Source organism: Pimephales promelas, chromosome 5 (genome assembly GCF_988280905.1).
Source record: "Pimephales promelas chromosome 5, fPimPro1.hap1.1, whole genome shotgun sequence".
Taxonomy (NCBI): Eukaryota; Metazoa; Chordata; class Actinopteri; order Cypriniformes; family Leuciscidae; genus Pimephales; species Pimephales promelas.
The window spans coordinates 1,091,045-1,115,415 of NC_142773.1; the positions used below are offsets into that span (position 1 = coordinate 1,091,045).

Genomic DNA, 24,371 nt, shown 5'->3' on the forward strand with positions numbered 1-24,371 from the left:
TTAAACTGAGACTTACAGTGGTAACTTCCGTCTGAAGACTGATCTCAGTTTGACCACCAGCTGCCCCGAGGAGAAACATGAGGCGAATATTTGCCTCATAACCTTCATAAACCTGTTTAAAGAGAACTGAGAGATTGTAGTTAAGCACAATGAATGAACAGTTATTATAACTTACCTCAAGGCTCCAGCTAGGATAAGTTCAATCAAGGAGGATTTCAGAATAAATGAACATTATGTAAACTGGAGGGAGTTTGTCAGCTGGCCAATCTGGAGGATTTATGAGATACTGGATAACTTGTAGAGCGCATTATCAACACAAGGAAGACACAGGTGCAATACAATCTTTTTTATTATTAAATGAATCAGCTATACTAAATCTAAATGTAAGTTTTTAAAAATAATTACATACTAATAATATACACTAACATCATCTATTTGATGGTTTAGACTTACACAAAGCTTAATGTATAATTTGCTTGTCTTTTGCGAGCCATTTCGGGAGGCACACACACACACACACACACACACACACACACAAACACACACACACACACACACACACACACAAGAGCCACCTTGAAGTTGAAAACAGCATCTCTCGCCGGTATTAGTTTCAACTATCACAGATTGAGCTGATTCTGACGTGAAGTTTGTGTTTTAGGAAGGAAGGAAAGCTCTCTGCTGTGAAGGAAAGGAAGCTGCGCTAGATGGAACGTGGATAGTTAACGTTTGACCTCAAATATCTTCTTTTTATAATCTTTGGAAGCCAGAATCAAAAATAAAATTTGATTAATATCACAGTCCTAAAGTGTAACCGAACTAAATATTTGTTTAGGGACTCTCTCTCTCTCTCTCTCTCTCTCTCTCTAATTGCGAATATAAAAAAAACACACAAATGGTTTAATATTATCCCATGTCACATAGCGTGATTAAGATGAAAGGGCAGTGATAAATCCATAAAGTCATGAAATCTACATGAGTGAGTCATGATTTTAGTCCTATTATTCCGTAAAAATTTCTCCCCTGAAAATGACCACAAATGGAAAATGACAGCAAGGCATAAAGAAATCGTGTAGCACACAACAATGTCATATCACTTGAAACGTTGGAGTGGCAAATTTGGCAATGACAGTTATGATTAGTAATATTTTGTTTGCTTCAATATAGATGAGTTAAATTCCAATATCATCATGATTGAGCCCTTATACTAAAGACTTCTTTATTCTTGCTTCATCTCAGCTCCGACTAAGATCTTCTCAATCCATTTCACCTGTAAATAAAATAAAATAAAATAATTATTTGTAAGAGTACTACACCAACAATAATCATTCAATATCACTTAAGTGTACACGTATATTTCTAATAAGGCTGTTTACATTACATAAGAGCTATGATAAACTTTAAAGCAGTTTAAATTTGCCATTAAATACATGCATTTCTGTATTATCACTTTGAATTCATAAGATGTAGGTTTTAAATGGTCTCGCCAAATCTCACCAAAATCCCTGTTCATTTTAAAGATATAAAACTGATGATGTCAGTTTATGTTTGAATATAGAATGTAAATTTTAGATGAAGTTGTACAGACATCAGATCCTCACACATTTCTTAGAGTTTGTAAAGTAAAGAAAGCCTAAAGCAATGTGATGTGATGCTTGTCAAAGTAAAAACACACAAGAGACGGAGACATTGATCATGTGAGGCTGGACGGCTGTGAGCTGAAGCTGGAATCTGCTCTGATTATTCCTGCGTTCTACAATCTCTGTACAACTATCAGTCTAATTTTGTTATAACAAATTCTAATGATTTTCTTCTGATGCAATTCATAAACTTGTTCAATAAAGTTGTATATTCTTTAGTTTTTTCTCTAGAAACCACTAAAGTACAAGCCCCGCCCCCCAGCTGATTCAAGAGATTTCATTGGCCAAGCCAAGTCACCTTCATTTATACAGCGCTTTTTACAATAGAGATTTTACAAAGCAGCTTTACAGTCATAATAAGAAAATTAAAGCAACATTTAAACAAGCAGTTCAAGAAGAAAGCCATTGTCCAGTTTAAGTAAGTTCAGGAGTGATTCATTTCTATTGTAAAAATAATTTATAGGGCCATTTACACGACACAGTTTCAACAGAAAACTTAAAATACATCCTGGTCCAATTAATCCAATTTAAATTTGCCCACATTGTTTCAATAAAACTTAATGATATTTTCCTTGCACAAATGTTGAAAGACTGTCAGAGATAATGAAAGTATCTTTATCATCACTGATGTTTACTCACCTGTACAGTTTGAGTCTCGTAACACGTCTCTGAGCTGCTTTGAGTCTCTGATCTTATTGTCTCTCAGATCAAGCACTTTTAAAAACTGCAGTGCATTTGAGTTCGTCAAAGACTGAGTTAAAGCAGAAACATCTGTAATGCCACAGTTCCTTAGTCTAGAACGAGACAAACAGACAAAGATCATCTTACTTTCACCAGATCACAAAACACGACTAAGGTGAATTATTTTCCACAAATACACTGTAAACCGTCTTTTCAGGAGAGACTGAGAATAAACGTATTGAACACTTTGTTGAAGTGTTTGTTAAAGAGATTCTCCTCACAAGGTTACAGTTGGTTTATAGATGATGTTATGGTTTATTGTTTATAAAGTTTCTCTCATCAACACCTATCGTTTTGATTCAGAAGACTTTAATTTATCAACTGGGGTGGAATGGATAACCGCTGTGTTTGCTTTGTGTGTTTTCTGAAGAATCATCTTTGAGGTCCAGTACACTTGTATAGACTCATAGAGACAGATTATTTATCTAAAAATCATGGACTTCATCTGAAGAAACTCATATAAAGCTGAAATGGCATAAGGGTGTGCAAATGATAACATTTTCAGTTTTGGGTTGAGTATCTCTTTATCGCTACACTACACTACACTTTTGGTAAAAATTAAAGGGAACCCCGACTAGTGAGGCATGTTGGCCTTATAAGATTAACGTGGGCTTTGGCTATAAAAAGGTGATACAAAAACACTCCAAACGTTTTTGATTTTAATAAAGAAAGTTGAAAATCCGTTCACTCGTAGGCCGCCATAGTTATTTACGTCTCAAAGCATTCTGGGTAGTGACGTGTAAAGGTGGTTGCTGGCCCAGTTTTGACAGTAGCGAGATGAACACGTCTGCCGTTCAGCCTTTTCAGTTTGAACCCGAGCGCACAGTAGGCTTAAATCAAGAGAATAAATGCGTAAAATGATAGGCATACTCAAGAGTTACATGAAAATTAAGATTATCAGAGAGTTGAAGAAGCGAGAGTGGGGCAAAATAGATGGTGTCTGCGGCAGTAGCCAATGCCAAGCGAGAACGAGAGCGTTTGCTGTAAAGAGCTCCACTTTTTGTCAGCAGCTGTCCAGGGTAGGCTGTATAGATCAGACGATCGTACTATCAGTATAATTTAATAAGTCATCTACCGCCGTCGTGTGCTTCCCTAAGCAGTCACTCACTATGTTGAACGCATATAGAAATAGCTGCTCTCGGACCTTGTTGAAAATCCTGCCGCGCCAGAGAGCACCGCCATTAGGTTACATAGTTTTATATTAAATTTAAATTATTTGTCTCAAATCGTTATTATGTATTTACTGAGTCCACCCTGCGCAGCAATTAGAGCTGTAATCAACCAAAGAAATCCTTAGTCGACCAAAGTCGTGTCCTGCCCAACGATTAGGCTAGTCGACCTAAAAAAATAAAAAATAAAAAAAGACGGGATGATTTGATTGAACATTTTTTAACAATTGTCATAGAGCATTTATAAAATAAAAACGAAAAAACATCAAAAATACATAAAACTATAATAATAATATAATTCTTTGCATATTGAGAGATTTTTTAACTGCAAAGTGAGGAGCTCTGTATAGTAACAATCGCGCACCTGACCACTGCTACACGCTACAAAAAATTGCTATCTGCCACATAATGAAAAATCCTAACAAAAGCTCTCGTTATACAGGCTGTATATTCATCTTTACTTTCAAAGCTATGGGTTAACTTTTGTCCAGCCGATCTATGCGTTTTAAATCAAACGCACACACAAAAACAAAAGCCCAAAAAACAATCCTAATAATAATTAGCTGTATTGTAGGACCGCATATAGGTTTATTTTCGTTTTGTTATATTATTTAGGCTATTTTCGATTGCGTAAAGTGTACAAATAAAAACAAAAACATATCAAGAAAACACAATCTATTGAGTCAGCATGATAAAGATGACGTGCTCTTTTTTCCCAACTGCGTCCACGCCGCATCGAGATAAAAACATATAGTGTATAAAAACCTAAAAACCAAAACAAGTAGCGTTCTAACTGAATGAATACAGCTAAACTATATCGCTTACTGAGCGCGCAGCAGCAGCGCAGACAGCCTCAGGTGCGAACCGAGTGTTTATGTGTGTGCGCTAAACTGTGGTGCTGTTACAAAATAGCCTAAATTAAAGTATTTAAAGTTGGGGATAAAACATAGGCTAATTATATTTAGAATACAGTAATATATACCTGCTTATAAAGGAATAAATATCAAGGAGTAAATCATTGAACATTTCTTTCTATAAGTAAAAAAAAAAATGCAACAATAAGAATGTCAGTCGACCAAGACTGATTAGTCGACTAAACGGCTAAAGTAGACAGCAATATACATTTAAGATTACATTTATTTACAGAAATCAGCTGGTTGAATGAAAATGGCTGATGTTACCGAATTTTCAGGTGATGATATTCTCAATTCATTCAGTTAACTAACTCATCTAGCTAGCCGGTACGTTGGAAAAAACAATAAACAAAGCAGCTACAGCGGCTAGGCTCAACCGACTGCAACCATTACACGTCACTACCCAGAATGCATTGAGACGTAAATAACTATGGCGGCCTACCAGTGAATGGATTTTCTACTTTTTTTTTTATAAAATCCAAAACATTGAGTGTTTTTGTATCACCTTTTTATATCTGACGCCCACGTTAATCTTATAAGGCCAACATGCCTCACTAGTCGGGGTTCCCCTTAAAACTAAATACTGGAGTTACTTTTCTCTGTGTAAATGTGTATGATGCTGGTAATGTCCAATGAAATCCACACAAACAGCTCTAACATACAGTTCAATATTACAGGTTTATCAAAATGTATAAGGGTTATTTTGTAAATTAATAATAAAAAATGCATAGTGTAGCTTTAAAAATGTTGATTGTTTTAGTCGTTTTGATCTCAGGTGGCACAAAGCACAACCAGGCCTGGATATATGGGGTTTGAGCTTCTGTTGATCTCTAAACTAGACAGAGCACTTCCAGCACTTCTAAACAGATGGGGAGAGTTTAGAAATAGACGAAATTGCTACAGATGTTACTATTGTAGTGTGTGTGTGTGTGTGTGTGTTATTAGATTCCACAGATCTGCAAAAGGAAAGAGTCGAATAACTGATGTGGGTCTCATAAACATGTGATTCTGAACTACATGAATATTAATATTAAACAAAATATGAAATCCAAAATGTGGTTTCTGTCCATAAGAGAAGTTTGAGAACCACTGTTGTGTGTAAATGTTACTGACCTCAATCTCTCCAGTTTACAGTGTGAATCCTTTAGTACGTCACATAAGTGCTTCACTCCTGAGTCTCCTAGTTTATTGCCACTCAGGTCCAGATGTCTCAGGTATGATAGGTTTGATTTCAGAGCTGAAGTCAGGATGAGACTCTGTTCCTCTGTAATACTGCAACTATCCAGACTGAAGACAGAAAGAGAAAATACTGAAATGCTTCATCAGGCACTTAGTTTATTAAGTTTTACTTAAGTTTACTAGTTAAAAGACATTTAAAATAAAGTGTAATAGAAGGTGCCGAGCTATAAACACTATTACTTGAGTCCTGTTGTCTTAAAATAAACTGTAAACTGTAATATCACAGTAACTGCTGTACAGTATAATGTTACTAACTCTAGTGTCTCCAGTTTGCACTGTGGGTTCATCAGTAGATCACTGAGGTTCTTCACTCCTGAGTCTCCTAGTTTATTCCGACTCAGGTTCAGCTCTCTCAGGTGTGATGGGTTTGATTTCAGAGCTGAAGTCAGGATGAGACTCTGTTCCTCTGTAATACTGCATCTCTGCAGACTGAAGACAGAAAGAGAAAAGACTGAAATGCTTCATCAGACACTTAGTTTATTCCCCATACTCTGTTTTTAAGGCTGTCACACTAGTTCTGTGTGCTGGAAGATGTTGATTCTCCTATTTCATTTTTCTTCTATTTCTTTTATGTCTCTTTTCTTTAGGCTACTCTTTATTTTAGCAGGAGATTTCCTATCAGCATTTAAACAATCAGTACATTCTTCAAATTTAACACAATAGACCTTAGTCAGGTTAGATGATATATTTGATTTTATGTGGCTGAAAATGAGGCTGTCAGAAAAATTATAATATATAGCAGAGTACTAAGATTATTTACTAGTTAAAAGACATTTAAAATAAAGTGTAACAGAAGGTGCCGAGCTATAAACACTATTACTAGAGTCCTGTTGTCTTAAAATAAACTGTAAACTGTAATATCACAGTAACTGCTGTACAGTATAATGATACTAACTATAGTGTCTCCAGTTTGTACTGTGGGTTCATCAGTAGATCACTGAGGTTCTTCACTCCTGAGTCTCCTAGTTTATTCCAGCTCAGGTCCAGATGTCTCAGGTGTGATGGGTTTGATTTCAGAGCTGAAGTCACAGCAGAACAACCTTCATCCGTCAGTTCACAGCGGCTTAACCTACATTTGGAGAAATGAGAAAAACAATATCTTCATTTTGCAAAGTTACAGCATCTTCATAACAAATTAAGGACAAATCCCAAACTGATTTTCTGCGCCTTCAATGGCCGAGGAGACACGATCTGTAGGGACAGGGATCTGCAGGGATCTGTGGTTTTATTTGTGATATATAGGCCTATAACACACAATTTCATCTTGAATTTCATATGAAGTTTAAATAACTTAACAGGTAAGACATGTTTTTAACAGTAGATGTGAGGTAAATGTGACTATACCCGCAGTGTCCAAAGACAGGTTTCAGTGAGTCAAATTTAAGACCTTTAAGACATTTTAAGACTGTAGTGAACAGGACAGTCGAGGGGCGTGAGAGAGCGGCGCGAGGCCGGTGGTGTGATTGTTAATGAACCGCACCTGTGAGCACACCGGTCTCGCATCTCTCACAGACGAGCGGAAGAATAAAGGGGAGCGACGACGTGGATGATCGAGAGAGGAACAGGCCTGCTTTTGTTTCTATTTTGTTATATTTTATTTCGGTAGCCAGCAGTCGTCCACGAGAGGCTGGTGGCAGGCAGGCTATTTTGTTTGTTTATTTCAGTTAAATAAAGTTTTATTTGATTGTCCTCCGGTTCTGCCTCCTTCTTCCTTAAACCTTGCTACACTGGTGCCGACATAGATATCATATAGAGACTAGATGTCCTATTGGCCGCTGTGCACTGAGAAATCCGGCCGCCATCTTGAACCGGTCATATTCCTATTGTGTTGTATAGCAGCAGTAGATGACATTTAAATGAAATAAACAAACAAAACACCATAAAGATTGAAATTTAAGACATACCAAATGAACTTTGCATTACCAAAAAACATATTCAAATCCATGAAATTCTGAAAAATATATATATTTTATTTAAATGAAATCAGTCTTCAGAAAAATGATTACAGTTATCACAGAGTTATGTTCAGAAAGTACTAACACTACACAGTGAAATCAATTCACCAAGTTTTATGTTGAAATCCAGCAAATAACAAAAATGAAATTGCTAATGAAATTAGCATCAATATGCAGTTTTTGTTTACATAAACATTAAAATAATACCATTAAAAATGATGGGCAGATTTTAAAAAAGTATCTTGCAAAATGTTATCTACTAACATGTACAAGTTCAAATTAAGTTTTGACAAAAAATGCTTTATAAAAAGACAAACCTCACATAATTTAAATAATTTTTTATAAGAATGAGTCAAAAATGATGAATTACTGAAATTAACAATGCACATTAGTTTATCTTTTATTATCAATAGTACAGTCGGTCTGATTTCCCCCATTGCGTCTTTGCTATTCAACCATTCACTGACAAAGAAGTTTTAATAGCTAATGGATTTCCACTACTGAAAAACGCTTGCTGTAGCTCTGCTACAAGATTGATTAACAGAGAAGAGAAAATCACCCGTAGTGTTTGGGTGCACACATAGACAATAAAAGAAACGGACACAGCGACCCCATAGACTTCAACGGAGAAAAGTGAAGCCCATTAGAAGCATCTCTTCCTGATGGCTGAGCGACGGCTCACACTGAGCTGGACAACGGAGATGTGACGTGAGCGACCGGTCTGACCTTCTAGTAGCTGTGCCAAAACAAATCTGAACTAAAATCTGAAACAGATCTGTTGTTGAAATATTTCATCTCGTTGCTTTTATGAACTCTCTATATTTGGGCTTCTGCCTTGACTTTATGCCTCCATGTCCCCCAGATTGCCTCATAGACAGTAATGGAGCCTTTTATACATTGTTGTGTTTCTTTAGAAATAAATAATGGACAAATTAAGTCTTTAAACGCCTCAGATGTAAAGTTATTCACTGTCAAAGTGACGCCAAAATGAATGGGAGTCAATGGGATGCTAACAGCAGAAGTTCAGCTACAATGGCGGCTCCCGCGAGGCTTCAACTTCCGGCTGATGGATTACACACTTGAGTGCACACCATACTTCATGTTGACTGAGCTTTTAATGTTGTAACAGAAAGGGTGAAGCTGATTGGTTGGTTCTTGTCACATGACCTGCAGTGTGTTTGCAGCATTCTGAAAGTATATATTTTCTCATCTCGCTGCACCTAAAAAAACGAGTGTCGCTTCAATTATAAGCGTGCTAGCCGTGCGCCTACATTAGAACTAACTTGAGCGCGCAAAAGCCGCGATATGGTAACGCCCCCTCGGTGAGCTGCCGCCAATCAGACACGAGCTCCTGGCCGCTCGCGAGTGACGTGTTGAAGACCCCTGCTCTACAGCTCCGCTCTGTAGGCTACGACTCAATGCTTTTTTGATACTTTGTGATAATTTTCTGGGGCCAGCACTTCTGGAAATGAACGAGGGTAAAAGACCTGACTAAATTAAATTGACTTAATTCTTTTTAGACCGGACTTAATTAAATTTAAAGTTTAAAGCCTTAAATTTGAAATTCATAATTTTATACTTTTTAAGACCCCGCAGGAACCCTGCAAAGAAGAGAGGGCAAGTTTTTATACATTTGATAGAAGAGAGAACACCCATCACTCATAAAGCATATTTTAAAAGCTACATTATAAAATGTATATTTATTTGCAACAATCATATTATTGTAAAATTGTTAATGTAGGAAAAACTAATGGACAGATGGACGCTATACTGTGTTGTCATGGTAACATTCCAAGTGAAGATAATGAGGAAAGTACATTGTGTTTGTCTTCATCAAGTCAAAACAGCTTCATTACGACAAAAGCCCTGATGCCCTTAAAGTCTCCATTTCAAGGACAATCAGAGTAAGAAGGGCATAAGGACGCTCACCTCACTAAAACTGTGAACTCAGTGTCTTGATTTAAACAATAGAAGTGATTTTAAGAAACATGATTGATGTGTGTGAATGTTACTGACCTCAATCTCTCCAGTTTACAGTGTGAATCCTTTAGTACGTCACATAAGTGATTCACTCCTGAGTCTCCTAGTTTATTCCAGCTCAGGCCCAGATCTCTCAGGTGTGATGGGTTTGATTTCAGAGCTGAAGTCAGGATGAGACTCTGTTCCTCTGTAATACTGCAACTCCACAGACTGAAGACAGAAAGAGAAAAGACTGAAATGCTTCATCAGGCACTTAGTTTATTCCCCATACTCTGTTTTTAAGGCTGTCACACTAGTTCTGTGTGCTGGAAGATGTTGATTCTCATCTTTAATTTTTCAACAATATCTTTTGTCAGTTTTCTTTACTCTTTATCACAGCAGGAGATTCTGCAGAACAACATCTACACAATCAATACATTGTATCAAATTATTCAACTTTAATGCAATAGACCTTCGTCAGATTAGACTCCATATTGAATATTATTGAATATTACACCTGTAGCGCGTTGGGGTGTGAGGCGGCCGCTTTGCATATTCTGCGGCTCAGGTGGTGCGGCTGTGAATTTGGTTCGCTGCTTCGTTAAAGGTCACTTCCTGTTGCCAGCAGGTGGCGTTTTAGGGTGAATGCGGGCATGTAGATTTGTTCAGGGCGGGACTCTTGTCAAATGTGTCAAATTTCATTCAGATCTGGGCATTTACAGCCAAGTTACTACAACTTCCTGTTCCATGGCGAATCATCGACGCCACGGACCTGCCCATCGATAAAAACGCGCAGAGAGCACAACTTTACATCCTCAATGCCTTTAGAAGGCACAGCAGAAATTTGAAGTCGATCCGACTAAATCCCTAGGACAGGGTTCTCAAGTTTGAGCAAAAACTTGGAGTGAGATCACACGCGGTTAGGGGAGGAGCCAAAAATAAGCCCCGCCCACCCATCCCCGCCCCCAATTTTACCCATTGTTCATAATTAACCAGAACAAATTAAAATTATAACAATTAGTAAATCTGATAAATGACAGAGCAATTCATCACATCAAATACTCTTTAATGCAGTATTACAAATATAGCTAACCAAAAATATAACAAATTGCTCCAAACAGTTTCAAACAAATCTTTAAAAATTGCATTTTGATTTTTGAATGCGTCTTCTATCTAGACGAATGATTTATTGTGTGGTGGGACATTGAGAACAAATGGACAGATTAGAGTGCACCACCTCTTCCACTGTCTCCTCCTCTAATCTGGCAACCTTTTTAGGGGGCTTACCCTTTGGTGCCCAAAATGACAAAATATCTTTCTGCTTTTTTCCTGACATCTTTGAAAAATACAAATGCAGCATTATGGCAATGATTAAATATTACCCAGAGCAATCTGCTGTAATACATCCTTAATGTAACTAGAAAGACTATTAATATTACAGTATAATATAATTTAAAATAAAATCAGTAAATCTTCATTCCTTTCCATACCCACTAAGATTTCTCTTAGTTTCAGATAACGTAAGATAGCCAAACTGAGCCTGGTTGCAAAGTAGTTGTAGAGTTTTTGACTGCATCAATAATAATGTACGATGGGCTACATATTAAATGTTCTAGCCCAAAAATGTTAGACGAGCTTCTTCCAACTTACCTTCTTCTCCATCACGACACATGTGTTCGCGCGATGTTGTTGGTTACCTAGTAACGAACATACGGTACCCGAGGATGTTCCATCCATTTCCGTGTGTTCGCGCTACTGAATGACATGTCATGTATAGATCAGTGGTGCACGCAGCGCACATATATATGTTGCCTAGTAACGAACGCAATCTGGCGGAGATACGCGCTGGCGGCAGGAAACTTCACTTTGTTTGCCTGCGCCTCGTATACAACGTTAGAAAGCTTTCAGCCAGGACAACTTGGTTGGCATTGCCTTTTCAGCGTGAGAAATACACAGTGTGGCGTGTGCGCGTGTGAACCGGTCGAAATGAGTGTGTCTCACGGCCAATGCGTGAGACTTGAGAACCCTGCCCTAGGAGGAGTTAGTTAAAGTACGTAATGAGTAAATCATCCAAAAATGGCGGTAAAATTAGAAATGGCTGACTTCCTGTTGAGTTTAGGGCATTGCTCCAAGAGACTTTTCTGTCCGTCTTGACATGGTGGATGTACCACAGAAATTTCGTACATGTTGGTCAAGCATGTGGCGGGGGCTGCGTCTTTAAAGGTCACTTCCTCTTGCCACTAGGTGGCGCTATGACTGTGGGTGAATATCGGCATGTAGATTTGTTCAGGGCGGGACTCTTGTCAAATGTGTAAAATTTCATTCAGATCTGGGCATTTATAGCCAAGTTACTACAACTTCCTGTTTCATGGCGAAACATCAACGCCACGGACACGCCCATCGACGAAAACGCGCAGATAGCACAACTTTACATCGTCAATGCCTTTAGAAGGCACAGCAGAAATTTGAAGTGGATCCGACTAAATCCCTAGGAGGAGTTCGTTAAAGTACGTAATGAGTAAATCATCCAAAAATGGCGATAAAAATAGAAATGGCCGACTTCCTGTTGAGTTTAAGACATCGCTCCAAGAGACTTTTCTGTGCGTCTGGCCATGGTAGATGTACCACAGAAATTTCGTACATGTCGGTCAAACATGCGGCGGGGGCTGCTTCGTTAAAGGTCACTTCCTGTTGCCAGCAGGTGGCGCTATTACTGTGGGTGAATGTCGGCATGTAGATTTGTTCAGGGCGGGACTCTTGTCAAATGTGTAAAATTTCGTGCAGATCTGGGCATTTACAGCCAAGTTACTACAACTTCCTGTTTCATGGCGAATCATCGACGCCACGGACACGCCCATCGACGAAAACGCGCAGATAGCACAACTTTACATCGTCAATGCCTTTAGAAGGCACAGCAGAAATTTGAAGTCGATCGGACTAAATCCCTAGTAGGAGTTCGTTAAAGTATTGAGTGTGTAAATCGTCCCAAAACGGGCGCCAAATTCAAAATGGCCGACTTCCTGTTGAGTTTAGGGTATGGGTTCTTGAGGCTTTTTTGTGCGTCTTGATAGGATACACAACCCCACTAAATTTCGTGCTTGTAGGTTGAACGTGGACGAGGGGCTAATTTTTTGCAATTTTCTAGGTGGCGCTAGGGAGCCATTTTGCGACGCCCATCCGCGAAACCCACAAAATACGAAATTTTTCACCAGTCATGACATGCGTGCCAAATTTGGTGAGTTTTTGAGCATGTTGCGGCCCCGAAAATGGCGCTTACTTTGCAGAAAAAAGAAAAAAAAAAAAATTAAAGCTGCAAGCAGCGATGGGCGGGCCCTCGCACCTGTAGCACGTCGGGGTCTGAGGCGGCCGCGTTGCATTTTCTGCAGCTCAGCCAGTGCGGCTGTGTATTTACTACGCTGCTTCGTTAAAGGTCACTTCCTGTTGCCAGCAGGTGGCACTATGACTGTGGGTTAATGTCGGCATGTAGATTTGTTCAGGGCGGGACTCTTGTCAAAGGTGTAAAATTTCATGCATATCTGGGCTTTTACAGTCAAGTTACTACAACTTCCTGTTTCAAGGCGAATCATCGACGCCACGGACACGCCCATTGACGAAAACCCACAGATAGCACAACTTTACATCGTCAATGCCTTTAGAAGGCACAGCAGAAATGTGAAGTCGATCCGACTAAAGCCCTAGGAGGAGTTAGTTAAAGTACGTAATGAGTAAATCATCCAAAAATGGCAGTAAAATTAGAAATGGCCGACTTCCTGTTGAGTTTAAGGCATCGCTCCAAGAGGCTGTTTTGTGCGTCTGGACATGGTAGATGTACCACAGAAATTTCTTACATGTCGGTCAAACATGCGGCGGGGGCTGCTTTGTTAAAGGCCACTTCCTGTTGCCAGTAGGTGGCACTATGACTGTGGGTTAATGTCGGCATGTAGATTTGTTCAGGGCGGGACTCTTGTCAAAGGTGTAAAATTTCATGCATATCTGGGCTTTTACAGCCAAGTTACTACAACTTCCTGTTTCAAGGCGAATCATCGACGCCACGGACACGCCCATCGACGAAAACCCGCAGATAGCACAACTTTACATCGTCAATGCCTTTAGAAGGCACAGCAGAAATGTGAAGTCGATCCGACTAAAGCCCTAGGAGGAGTTAGTTAAAGTACGTAATGAGTAAATCATCAAAAAATGGCGGTAAAATTAGAAATGGCCGACTTCCTGTTGAGTTTAAGGCATCGCTCCAGGAGACTTTTCTGTGCGTCTATCCATGGTAGATGTACCACAGAAATTTCTTACATGTCGGTCAAACATGCGGCGGGGGCTGCTTTGTTAAAGGCCACTTCCTGTTGCCAGCAGGTGGCGCTATGACTGTGGGTGAATGTCGGCATGTAGATTTGTTCAGGGTGGGACTCTTGTGAAATATGTAAAATTTTGTGCAGATCTGGGCATTTACAGCCAAGTTACTACAACTTCCTGTTTCATGGCGAATCATCAACGCTTCGGACACGCCCATCGACGAAAATGCGCAGATAGCACAACTTTACATCGTCAATGCCTTTAGAAGGCACAGCAGACATGTGAAGTCGGTCCGACTAAATCCCTAGGAGGAGTTCGTTAAAGTACGGAGTGTGTAAATCGTCCAAAAATGGCCTCCGAATTCAAAATGGTGGACTTCCTGTCAAGTTTAGGGCATCGCTCCAAGAGGCTGTTTTGTGCGTCTGGTCATAGTAGATGTACCACAGAAGTTTCGTACATGTCGGTCAAACAAGCGGCGGGGGCTTCTTAGTTTAAGGTCACTTCCTGTTGCCACTAGGTGGCGCTATGACTGTGGGTGAATGTCGGCATGTAGATTTGTTCAGGGTGGGACTCTTGTCAAATGTGTAAAATTTCGTGCAGATCTGGGCATTTACAGCCAAGTTACAACAACTTCCTGTTTCATGGCGAATCATTGACGCCACGGACACGCCCATCGACGAAAACACGCAGATAGCACAACTTTACATCGTCAATGCCTTTAGAAGGTACAGCAGAAATTTGAAGTTGATCCGACTAATTCCCTAGGAGGAGTTCGTTAAAGTACGGAGTGTGTAAATCGTCCCAAATCGGTCGCCAAATTCAAAATGGCGGACTTCCTGTCGAGTTTAGGGTATGGGTTCTTGAGGCTTTTTTGTGCGTCTGGACATGGTAGATGTACCACAGAAATTTCGTACATGTCGGTCAAACATGCGACGGGGGCTGCTTCGTTAAATGTCACTTCCTCTTGCCACTAGGTGGCGCTATGAATGTGGGTGAATGTCGGCATGTAGATTTGTTCAGGGCGGGACTCTTGTCAAATGTGTAAAATTTCGTGCAGATCTGGGCATTTACAGCCAAGTTACTACAACTTCCTGTTTCATGGCGAATCTTCGACGCCACGGACACGCCCATCGACGAAAACGCGCAGATAGCACAACTTTACATCGTCAATGCCTTTAGAAGGCACAGCAGAAATTTTAAGTCGATCCGACTAAATCCCTAGGAGGAGTTCGTTAAAGTACGGAGTCTGTAAATCGTCCAAAAATGGCCGCCAAATTCAAAATGGCGGACCTCCTGTCGAGTTTAGGGTATGGGTTCTTGAGGCTTTTTTGTGCGTCTTGATATGATACACGTCCCCACCAAATTTCGTGCATGTAGGTTGAACGTGGACGAGGGGCTAATTTTTTCCAATTTTCTAGGTGGCGCTAGCGTGCCATTTTGCCCCGCCCATCCGCGAAACCCACAAAATACGAAATTTTTCACCAGTCCTGACATGCGTGCCAAATTTGGTGAGTTTTTGAGCATGTTGCGGCCCCGAAAATGGCACTTACTTTGCAGAAAAAAAAAAAAAAATAAAAAAAATAACCCTAACAGTTTCAATAGGGTCCTCGCACTGTTAGTGCTCGGGCCCTAAAAAATAACCCTAACAGTTTCAATAGGGTCCTCGCACTGTTAGTGCTCGGGCCCTAATAATAATCCTAACAGTTTCAATAGGGTCCTCGCACTGTTAGTGCTCGGGCCCTAATTAAAGCTGCAAGCAGCGATGGGCGGGCCCTCGCACCTGTAGCACGTCGGGGTCTGAGGCGGCCGCGTTTCATTTTCTGCAGCTCAGCCAGTGCGGCTGTGCATTTGCCACACTGCTTCGTTAAAGGCCACTTCCTGTTGCCAGCAGGTGGCGCTATGATGTGGGTGAATGTCAGCATGTAGATTTGTTCAGGACGGGACTCTTGATAAATGTGTTAAATTTTGTGCAGATCTGGGCATTTACAGCCAAGTTACTACAACTTCCTGTTTCATGGCGAATCATCGACGCCACGGATACGCCCATCGACGAAAACGCGCAGATAGCAAAAATTTTCATCGTCAATGCCTTTAAAAGGCACAAAAGAAATTTGAAATCGATCCGACTAAATCCCTAGGAGGAGTTAGTTAAAGTACGTAATGAGTAAATCATCCAAAAATGTCGGTAAAATTAGAAACGGCCAACTTCCTGTTGAGTTTAAGGCATCGCTCCAAGAGACTTTTCTGTGCGTCTGGACATGGTAGATGTACCAAAGAAATTTCGTACATGTCGGTCAAATGTGCGGCGGGGACTGCTTCGTTAAAGGTAACTTCCTGGTGCCAGCAGGTGGCGCTATGACTGTGGGTGAATGTCGGCATGTAGATTTGTTCAGGGTGGGACTCTTGTCAAATGTGTAAAATTTCATGCAGATCTCGGCATTTATAGCCAAGTTACTACAACTTTCTGTTTCATGGCGAATCATCGACGCCACGGACACGCCCATCGACGAAAACGCGCAGATAGCACAACTTTACATCGTCAATGCCTTTAGAAGGCACAGCAGAAATGTGAAGTCGGTCCGACTAAATCCCTAGGAGGAGTTCGTTAAAGTACGGAGTGTGTAAATCGTCCAAAAATGGCCTCCAAATTCAAAATGGTGGAATTCCTGTCAAGTTTAGGGCATCGCTCCAAGAGGCTGTTTTGTGCGTCTGGTCATAGTAGATGTACCACAGAAGTTTCGTACATGTCGGTCAAACAAGCGGCGGGGGCTTCTTCGTTTAAGGTCACTTCCTGTTGCCACTAGGTGGCGCTATGACTGTGGGTGAATGTCGGCATGTAGATTTGTTCAGGGTGGGACTCTTGTCAAATGTGTAAAATTTCGTGCAGATCTGGGCATTTACAGCCAAGTTACAACAACTTCCTGTTTCATGGCGAATCATTGACGCCACGGACACGCCCATCGACGAAAACACGCAGATAGCACAACTTTACATCGTCAATGCCTTTAGAAGGTACAGCAGAAATGTGAAGTTGATCTGACTAATTCCCTAGGAGGAGTTCGTTAAAGTACGGAGTGTGTAAATCGTCCCAAATCGGTCGCCAAATTCAAAATGGCGGACTTCCTGTCGAGTTTAGGGTATGGGTTCTTGAGGCTTTTTTGTACGTCTGGTCATGGTAGATGTACCACAGAAATTTCGTACATGTCGGTCAAACATATGGCGGGGGCTGCTACGTTAAAGGTCACTTCCTGTTGCCAGCAGGTGGCGCTATGACTTTGAAGTCTTTTGAAGAAATTTGAAGTCGATCCAACTAAATCCCTAGGTGGAGTTTGTTAAAGTACGGAGTGTGTAAATCGTCCCAAAATGGCGGTAAAATTAGAAATGGCTGACTTCCTGTTGAGTTTAGGGCATCGCTCCAAGAGACTTTTCAGTGCGTCTGGACATGGTAGATGTGTCACAGAAATTTTGTACATGTCGGTCAAACATGCGACGGGGGCTGCTTCGTTAAAGGTCACTTCCTGTTGCCAGCAGGTGGCGCTATTACTGTGGGTGAATGTCAGCATGTAGATTTGTTCAGGGCGGGACTCTTGTCAAATGTGTAAAATTTCGTGCAGATCTGGGCATTTACAGCCAAGTTACTACAACTTCCTGTTTCATGGCGAATCATCGACGCCACAGACACGCCCATCGACGAAAATGTGCAGATAGCACAACTTTACATCGTCAATGCCTTTAGAAGGCACAGCAGAAATTTGAAGTCGATCCGACTAAATCCCTAGGAGGAGTTCTTTAAAGTACTGAGTGTGTAAATCGTCCAAAAATGGCGGCCAAATTCAAAATGGCGGACTTCCTCTCGAGTTTAGGGTATGGGTTCTTGAGGCTTTTTTGTGCGTCTTGATATGATTCACGTCTTCACCAAATTTCGTGTTTGTAGGTTGAACGTGGACGAGGGGCTATTTTTTTCCAATTTTCTAGGTGGCGCTAGCGTGCCATTTTGCCACGCCCATCCGTGAAACCCACAAAATACGAAATTTTCACCAGTCCTGACATGCGTGCCAAATTTGGTGAGTTTTTGAGCATGTTGCGGCCCCGAAAATGGCGCTTACTTTGCAGAAAAAAAAAAAAATAAAATAAAAATTAAAGCTGCAAGCAGCGATGGGCGGGCCCTCGCACCTGTAGCACGTCGGGGTCTGAGGCGGCCGCGTTGCATTTTCTGCAGCTGTGTGTGGCTGTGTATTTACTACGCTGCTTCGTTAAAGGTCACTTCCTGTTGCCAGCAGGTGGCACTATGACTGTGGGTGAATGTCGGAATGTAGATTTGTTCAGGGTGGGACTCTTGTCAAAGGTGTAAAATTTCATGCATATCTGGGCTTTTACAGTCAAGTTACTACAACTTCCTGTTTCAAGGCGAATCATCGACGCCACGGACACGCCCATCGACGAAAACCCGCAGATAGCACAACTTTACATCGTCAATGCCTTTAGAAGGCACAGCAGAAATGTGAAGTCGATCCGACTAAAGTCCTAGGAGGAGTTAGTTAAAGTACGTAATGAGTAAATCATCCAAAAATGGCAGTAAAATTAGAAATGGCCGACTTCCTGTTGAGTTTAAGGCATCGCTCCAAGAGGCTGTTTTGTGTGTCTGGCCATGGTAGATGTACCACAGAAATTTCTTACATGTCGGTCAAACATGCGGCGGGGGCTGCTTTGTTAAAGGCCACTTCCTGTTGCCAGTAGGTGGCACTATGACTGTGGGTTAATGTCGGCATGTAGATTTGTTCAGGGCGGGACTCTTGTCAAAGGTGTAAAATTTCATGCATATCTGGGCTTTTACAGCCAAGTTACTACAACTTCCTGTTTCAAGGCGAATCATCGACGCCACGGACACGCCCATCGACGAAAACCCGCAGATAGCACAACTTTACATCGTCAATGCCTTTAGAAGGCACAGCAGAAATGTGAAGTCGATCCGACTAAAGCCCTAGGAGGAGTTAGTTAAAGTACGTAATGAGTAAATCATCAAAAAATGGCGGTAAAATTAGAAATGGCCGACTTCCTGTTGAGTTTAAGGCATCGCTCCAGGAGACTTTTCTGTGCGTCTATCCATGGTAGATGTACCACAGAAATTTCTTACATGTCGGTCAAACATGCGGCGGGGGCTGCTTTGTTAAAGGCCACTTCCTGTTGCCAGCAGGTGGCGCTATGACTGTGGGTGAATGTCGGCATGTAGATTTGTTCAGGGTGGGACTCTTGTGAAATATGTAAAATTTCGTGCAGATCTGGGCATTTACAGCCAAGTTACTACAACTTCCTGTTTCATGGCGAATCATCAACGCTTCGGACACGCCCATCGACGAAAATGCGCAGATAGCACAACTTTACATCGTCAATGCCTTTAGAAGGCACAGCAGAAATGTGAAGTCGGTCCGACTAAATCCCTAGGAGGAGTTCGTTAAAGTACGGAGTGTGTAAATCGTCCAAAAATGGCCTCCAAATTCAAAATGGTGGAATTCCTGTCAAGTTTAGGGCATCGCTCCAAGAGGCTGTTTTGTGCGTCTGGTCATAGTAGATGTACCACAGAAGTTTCGTACATGTCGGTCAAACAAGCGGCGGGGGCTTCTTCGTTTAAGGTCACTTCCTGTTGCCACTAGGTGGCGCTATGACTGTGGGTGAATGTCGGCATGTAGATTTGTTCAGGGTGGGACTCTTGTCAAATGTGTAAAATTTCGTGCAGATCTGGGCATTTACAGCCAAGTTACAACAACTTCCTGTTTCATGGCGAATCATTGACGCCACGGACACGCCCATCGACGAAAACACGCAGATAGCACAACTTTACATCGTCAATGCCTTTAGAAGGTACAGCAGAAATGTGAAGTTGATCCGACTAATTCCCTAGGAGGAGTTCGTTAAAGTACGGAGTGTGTAAATCGTCCCAAATCGGTCGCCAAATTCAAAATGGCGGACTTCCTGTCGAGTTTAGGGTATGGGTTCTTGAGGCTTTTTTGTACGTCTGGTCATGGTAGATGTACCACAGAAATTTCGTACATGTCGGTCAAACATATGGCGGGGGCTGCTACGTTAAAGGTCACTTCCTGTTGCCAGCAGGTGGCGCTATGACTTAGGGTGAATGTCGGCATGTAGATTTTTTCAGGGCGGGACTCTAGTCAAATGTGTAAAATTTCGTGCAGGTCTGGGCATTTACAGCCAAGTTATTACAACTTCCTGTTTCATGGCGAATCTTCGACGCCACGGACACGCCCATCGACGAAAACGCGCAGATAGCACAACTTTACATCGTCAATGCCTTTAGAAGGCACAGCAGAAATTTTAAGTCCATCCGACTAAATCCCTAGGAGGAGTTCGTTAAAGTACGGAGTCTGTAAATCGTCCAAAAATGGCCGCCAAATTCAAAATGGCGGACATCCTGTCGAGTTTAGGGTATGGGTTCTTGAGGCTTTTTTGTGCGTCTTGATATGATACACGTCCCCACCAAATTTCGTGCATGTAGGTTGAACGTGGACGAGGGGCTAATTTTTTCCAATTTTCTAGGTGGCGCTATCGTGCCATTTTGCCCCGCCCATTCGCGAAACCCACAAAATACGAAATTTTTCACCAGTCCTGACATGCGTGCCAAATTTGGTGAGTTTTTGAGCATGTTGCGGCCCCGAAAATGGCACTTACTTTGCAGAAAAAAAAAAAAAAAAAAAAAAATAAATAATCCTAACAGTTTCAATAGGGTCCTCGCACTGTTAGTGCTCGGGCCCTAATTAAAGCTGCAAGCAGCGATGGGCGGGCCCTCGCACCTGTAGCGCGTCGGGGTGTGAGGCGGCCGCGTTGCATATTTTGCAGCTCAGCCGGTGCGGCTGTGAATTTGCTACACTGCTTCATTAAAGTTCACTTCCTGTTGCCAGCAGGTGGCGCTATGATTGTGGGTGAATGTCGGCATGTAGATTTGTTCAGGGCGGGACTCTTGTCAAATGTGTACAATTTGGTGCAGATCTGGGCATTTACAGCCAAGTTACTACAACTTCCTGTTTCATGGCAAATCATCGACGCCACGGACACGCTTATGGAAGAAAACGCGCAGATAGCACAACTTTACATCATCAATGCCTTTAGAAGGCACAGCAGAAATGTGAAGTCGATCCGACCAATTCCCTAGGAGGAGTTAGTTAAAGTACGTAATGAGTAAATCATCCTAAAATGGCGGTAAAATTAGAAATGGCCTACTTCCTGTTGAGTTTAGGGCATCGCTCCAGGAGACTTTTCTGTGCGTCTGGACATGGTAGATGTACCACAGAAATTTCGTACATGTCGGTCAAACATGCGGCAGGGGCTGCTTCGTTAAAGGTCACTTCCTGTTGCCACTAGGTGGCGCTATGACTCTGGGTGAATGTTGGCATGTAGATTTGTTCAGGACGGGACTCTTGTCAAATGTGTAAAATTTCGTGCAGATCTGGGCATTTACAGCCAAGTTACTACAACTTCCTGTTTCATGGCGAATCATCGCCGCCACGGACACGCCCATTGAGGAAAACTCGCAGATAGCACAACTTTTCATCGTCAATGCCTTTAGAAGGCACAGTAGAAATTTGAAGTCGATCCGACTAAATCCCTAGGAGGAGTTAGTTAAAGTACGGAGTGTGTAAATCTTCCCAAATCGGTCGCCAAATTCAAAATGGCGGACTTCCTGTCGAGTTTAGGGTATGGGTTCTTGAGGCTTTTTTGTGCGTCTGGTCATGTTAGATGCACCACAGAAATTTCGTACATGTCGGTCAAACAAGCGGCGGGGGCTGCTTCATTAAAGGTCACTTCCTGTTGCCAGCAGATGGCGCTATGACTGTGGGTGAATATCGTCATGTAGATTTTTTCAGGGCGAGATTCTTGTCAATTGTGTAAAATTGCGTGCAGATCTATTTATTTACAGCCAAGTTACTACAACTTCCTGTTTCATGGCGAATCATCGACGCCACGGACACGCCCATTGAGGAAAACTCGCAGATAGCACAACTTTTCATTGTCAATGCCTTTAGAAGGCACAGTAGAAATTTGAAGTCGATCCGACTAAATCCCTAGGAAGAGTTCGTTAAAGTACGTAATGAGTAAATCATCCCAAAATGGCGGTAAAATTAGAAATGGCCAACTTCCTGTTGAGTTTATGGCATCGCTCCAAGAGACTTTTTTTTGTGCGTCTGGACATAGTAGATGTACCACAGAAGTTTCGTACATGTTGGTCAAACAAGCGGCGTGGGCTGCTTCGTTTAAGGTCACTTCCTGTTGCCAGCAGGTGGCGCTATGACTGTGGGTGAATGTCCCCCACAAGAGAAAAAAGAAAAAAATAAATAAATAATAATAATCCTAACAGTTCCAATAGGGTCCTCGCACTGTTAGTGCTCGGGCCCTAAAAAGAAAAAAAATAACCCTAACAGTTTCAAGAGGGTCCTCGCACTGTTAGTGCTCGGGCCCTAAAAATAACCCTAACAGTTTCAATAGGGTCCTCGCACTGTTAGTGCTCGGGCCCTAATAAAGTGTAACAGAAGGTGCAGAGCTATAAACACTATTACTAGAGTCCTGTTGTCTTAAAATAAACTGTAAACTGTAATATCACAGTAACTGCTGTACAGTATAATGTTACTAACCGTAGTATCTCCAGTTTGCACTGTGGGTTCATCAGTAGATCACTGAGGTTCTTCACTCCTGAGTCTCCTAGTTTATTCTCACTCAGGCCCAGACCTCTCAGGTGTGATGGGTTTGATTTCAGAGCTGAAGTCAGGATGAGACTCTGTTCCTCTGTAATACTGCATCTCTGCAGACTGAAGACAGAAAGAGAAAAGACTGAAATGCTTCATCAGGCACTTAGTTTATTCCCCATACTCTGTTTTTAAGGCTGTCACACTAGTTCTGTGTGCTGGAAGATGTCGATTCTCCTATTTAATTTTTCAACAATATCTTTTGTCAGTTTTCTTTACTCTTTATCACAGCAGGAGATTCTGCAGAACGACATCTACACAATCAGTACATTGTATCAAATTATTCAACTTTAACCCATTTAGGCCTAAAACGCCTGCTAAAAAAGGCCTTTTTATGCCTAAGTACTTTTCTGTAAACCCCCTCCCAAAACCTAAGGGTTTCCAGAAATTTGTGTCAAAATCTGTCAAAGCCGACTAAAATCTTAATTTCTCAGGCTCTATAGCAGATAAAAACATGAAATAAAAAGCATTTGAGAGCTTACTTATTTAGCTTTCAACTTGACTGACTTGCTTGGCCAGAATTTTCAACTGCATTTTTTAAAAAATCTATAAACAACAAAAACATCAAAAATATTTTGAAAATCAGTACAGATCCGGTTTTATTTAATTATTTCATACTTTCATACAAAGTGAGAAGTGAACATCACTGATACAAATTTATAGAAAACCCCCCAAAACAAAACAGAGGGTTACTTGTTCTTTACATAACAATTTCTATGTAATGTATGAATTAAAAATATTTAAAATTATGAATTAAAATTATGTAAATTGTGTTTCTTGTATTTTTGGATGTCACCTTTGATAAAAGTGTCAGAGAAACCATTGCACTAAGAAACCATAATCATAACTTGGTGTACAGATCCACAGAACAGTACAATCTTAACTCATTCAACTCAACACAACTCCTCATTCACTGTCGAGTGCTGCGGCAATGCTTTCCGAAGCACTGTGAATGTGTAGTGGCACATTGCACTGTCTGCAGCCATACACTGTTGCACCAGGACGGGCCTCACTCTTCGACAGTGAACATTCCCTGCAGATCTTTCTCTTGTCGAAGATTTTCTCACAGTCGTGCTCGGCTGAGGCTGCCACAAGTGCTGCGGCGCACTGAGGAGCACTCTTCGCTGTCACAGGGGTGATAAGTTCCTGTGCAAGGTCCTCCTGCCACTCTTTGTAAGCACCCTTGTAGGCTCCAGCACTCTTAGCAGCAATGTAAGAATTGTAGCAGCTGACTGACAGGAAAAAGAAAAAGAGCCTCCGCCACCATTTCTTGGACCGATGCTGAAAAAGATAGTAGCTTGTCATCTGATCCTGTAGATCGACCCCCTTCATGTGTTTCTGATAGTCAGAAAGGCACGCTGGCACTGTGACCTCTGTCTGGATGTCTCCCTGTCTTCTCTTGACAGTCCCTTTTGCTCGTGGCTCGTGGTAATTTGACAGTACCATAACGACTTTTGTATCTTGCCAAGAACAGAAGGTCAGGTCATCCTTCTGAGACACTTGGTACTGATGCTTATCCATGGCAGGTGGTTTTGGGAGGATTCCCTTTCTGTTTGATCGAACGGTGCCACACGCATACAGACCATGAGCCTTCAGATCTTCAAAAAGAGGCACCCCGGAATAAAAGTTATCCATAAAAATGCAGAGATGGGACCCAATGTATGGTCTAGCCAGATCCATCACAACGCGGTGAGCA

The 24,371-nt window shown here is 41.6% G+C and overlaps 1 protein-coding gene across 1 annotated transcript in view; it reads right to left on the minus strand.

Annotated features, from left to right (window-relative positions):
* Window positions 1-338: 338 nt before the first annotated feature.
* Window positions 339-24,371, minus strand: part of LOC120484833 (ribonuclease inhibitor-like) — a 127,343-nt gene continuing 103,310 nt past the window's right edge. The window contains exons 8-11 of the mRNA XM_089130723.1: window positions 22,565-22,738; window positions 9,675-9,848; window positions 2,280-2,434; window positions 339-1,270 (exon numbers count right to left, since the gene is read on the minus strand). Coding sequence (XP_088986849.1) covers window positions 1,257-1,270; window positions 2,280-2,434; window positions 9,675-9,848; window positions 22,565-22,738 — 517 coding nt within the window. The 3' untranslated portion in view covers window positions 339-1,256. The remainder of the gene's footprint in view (window positions 1,271-2,279; window positions 2,435-9,674; window positions 9,849-22,564; window positions 22,739-24,371) is intronic.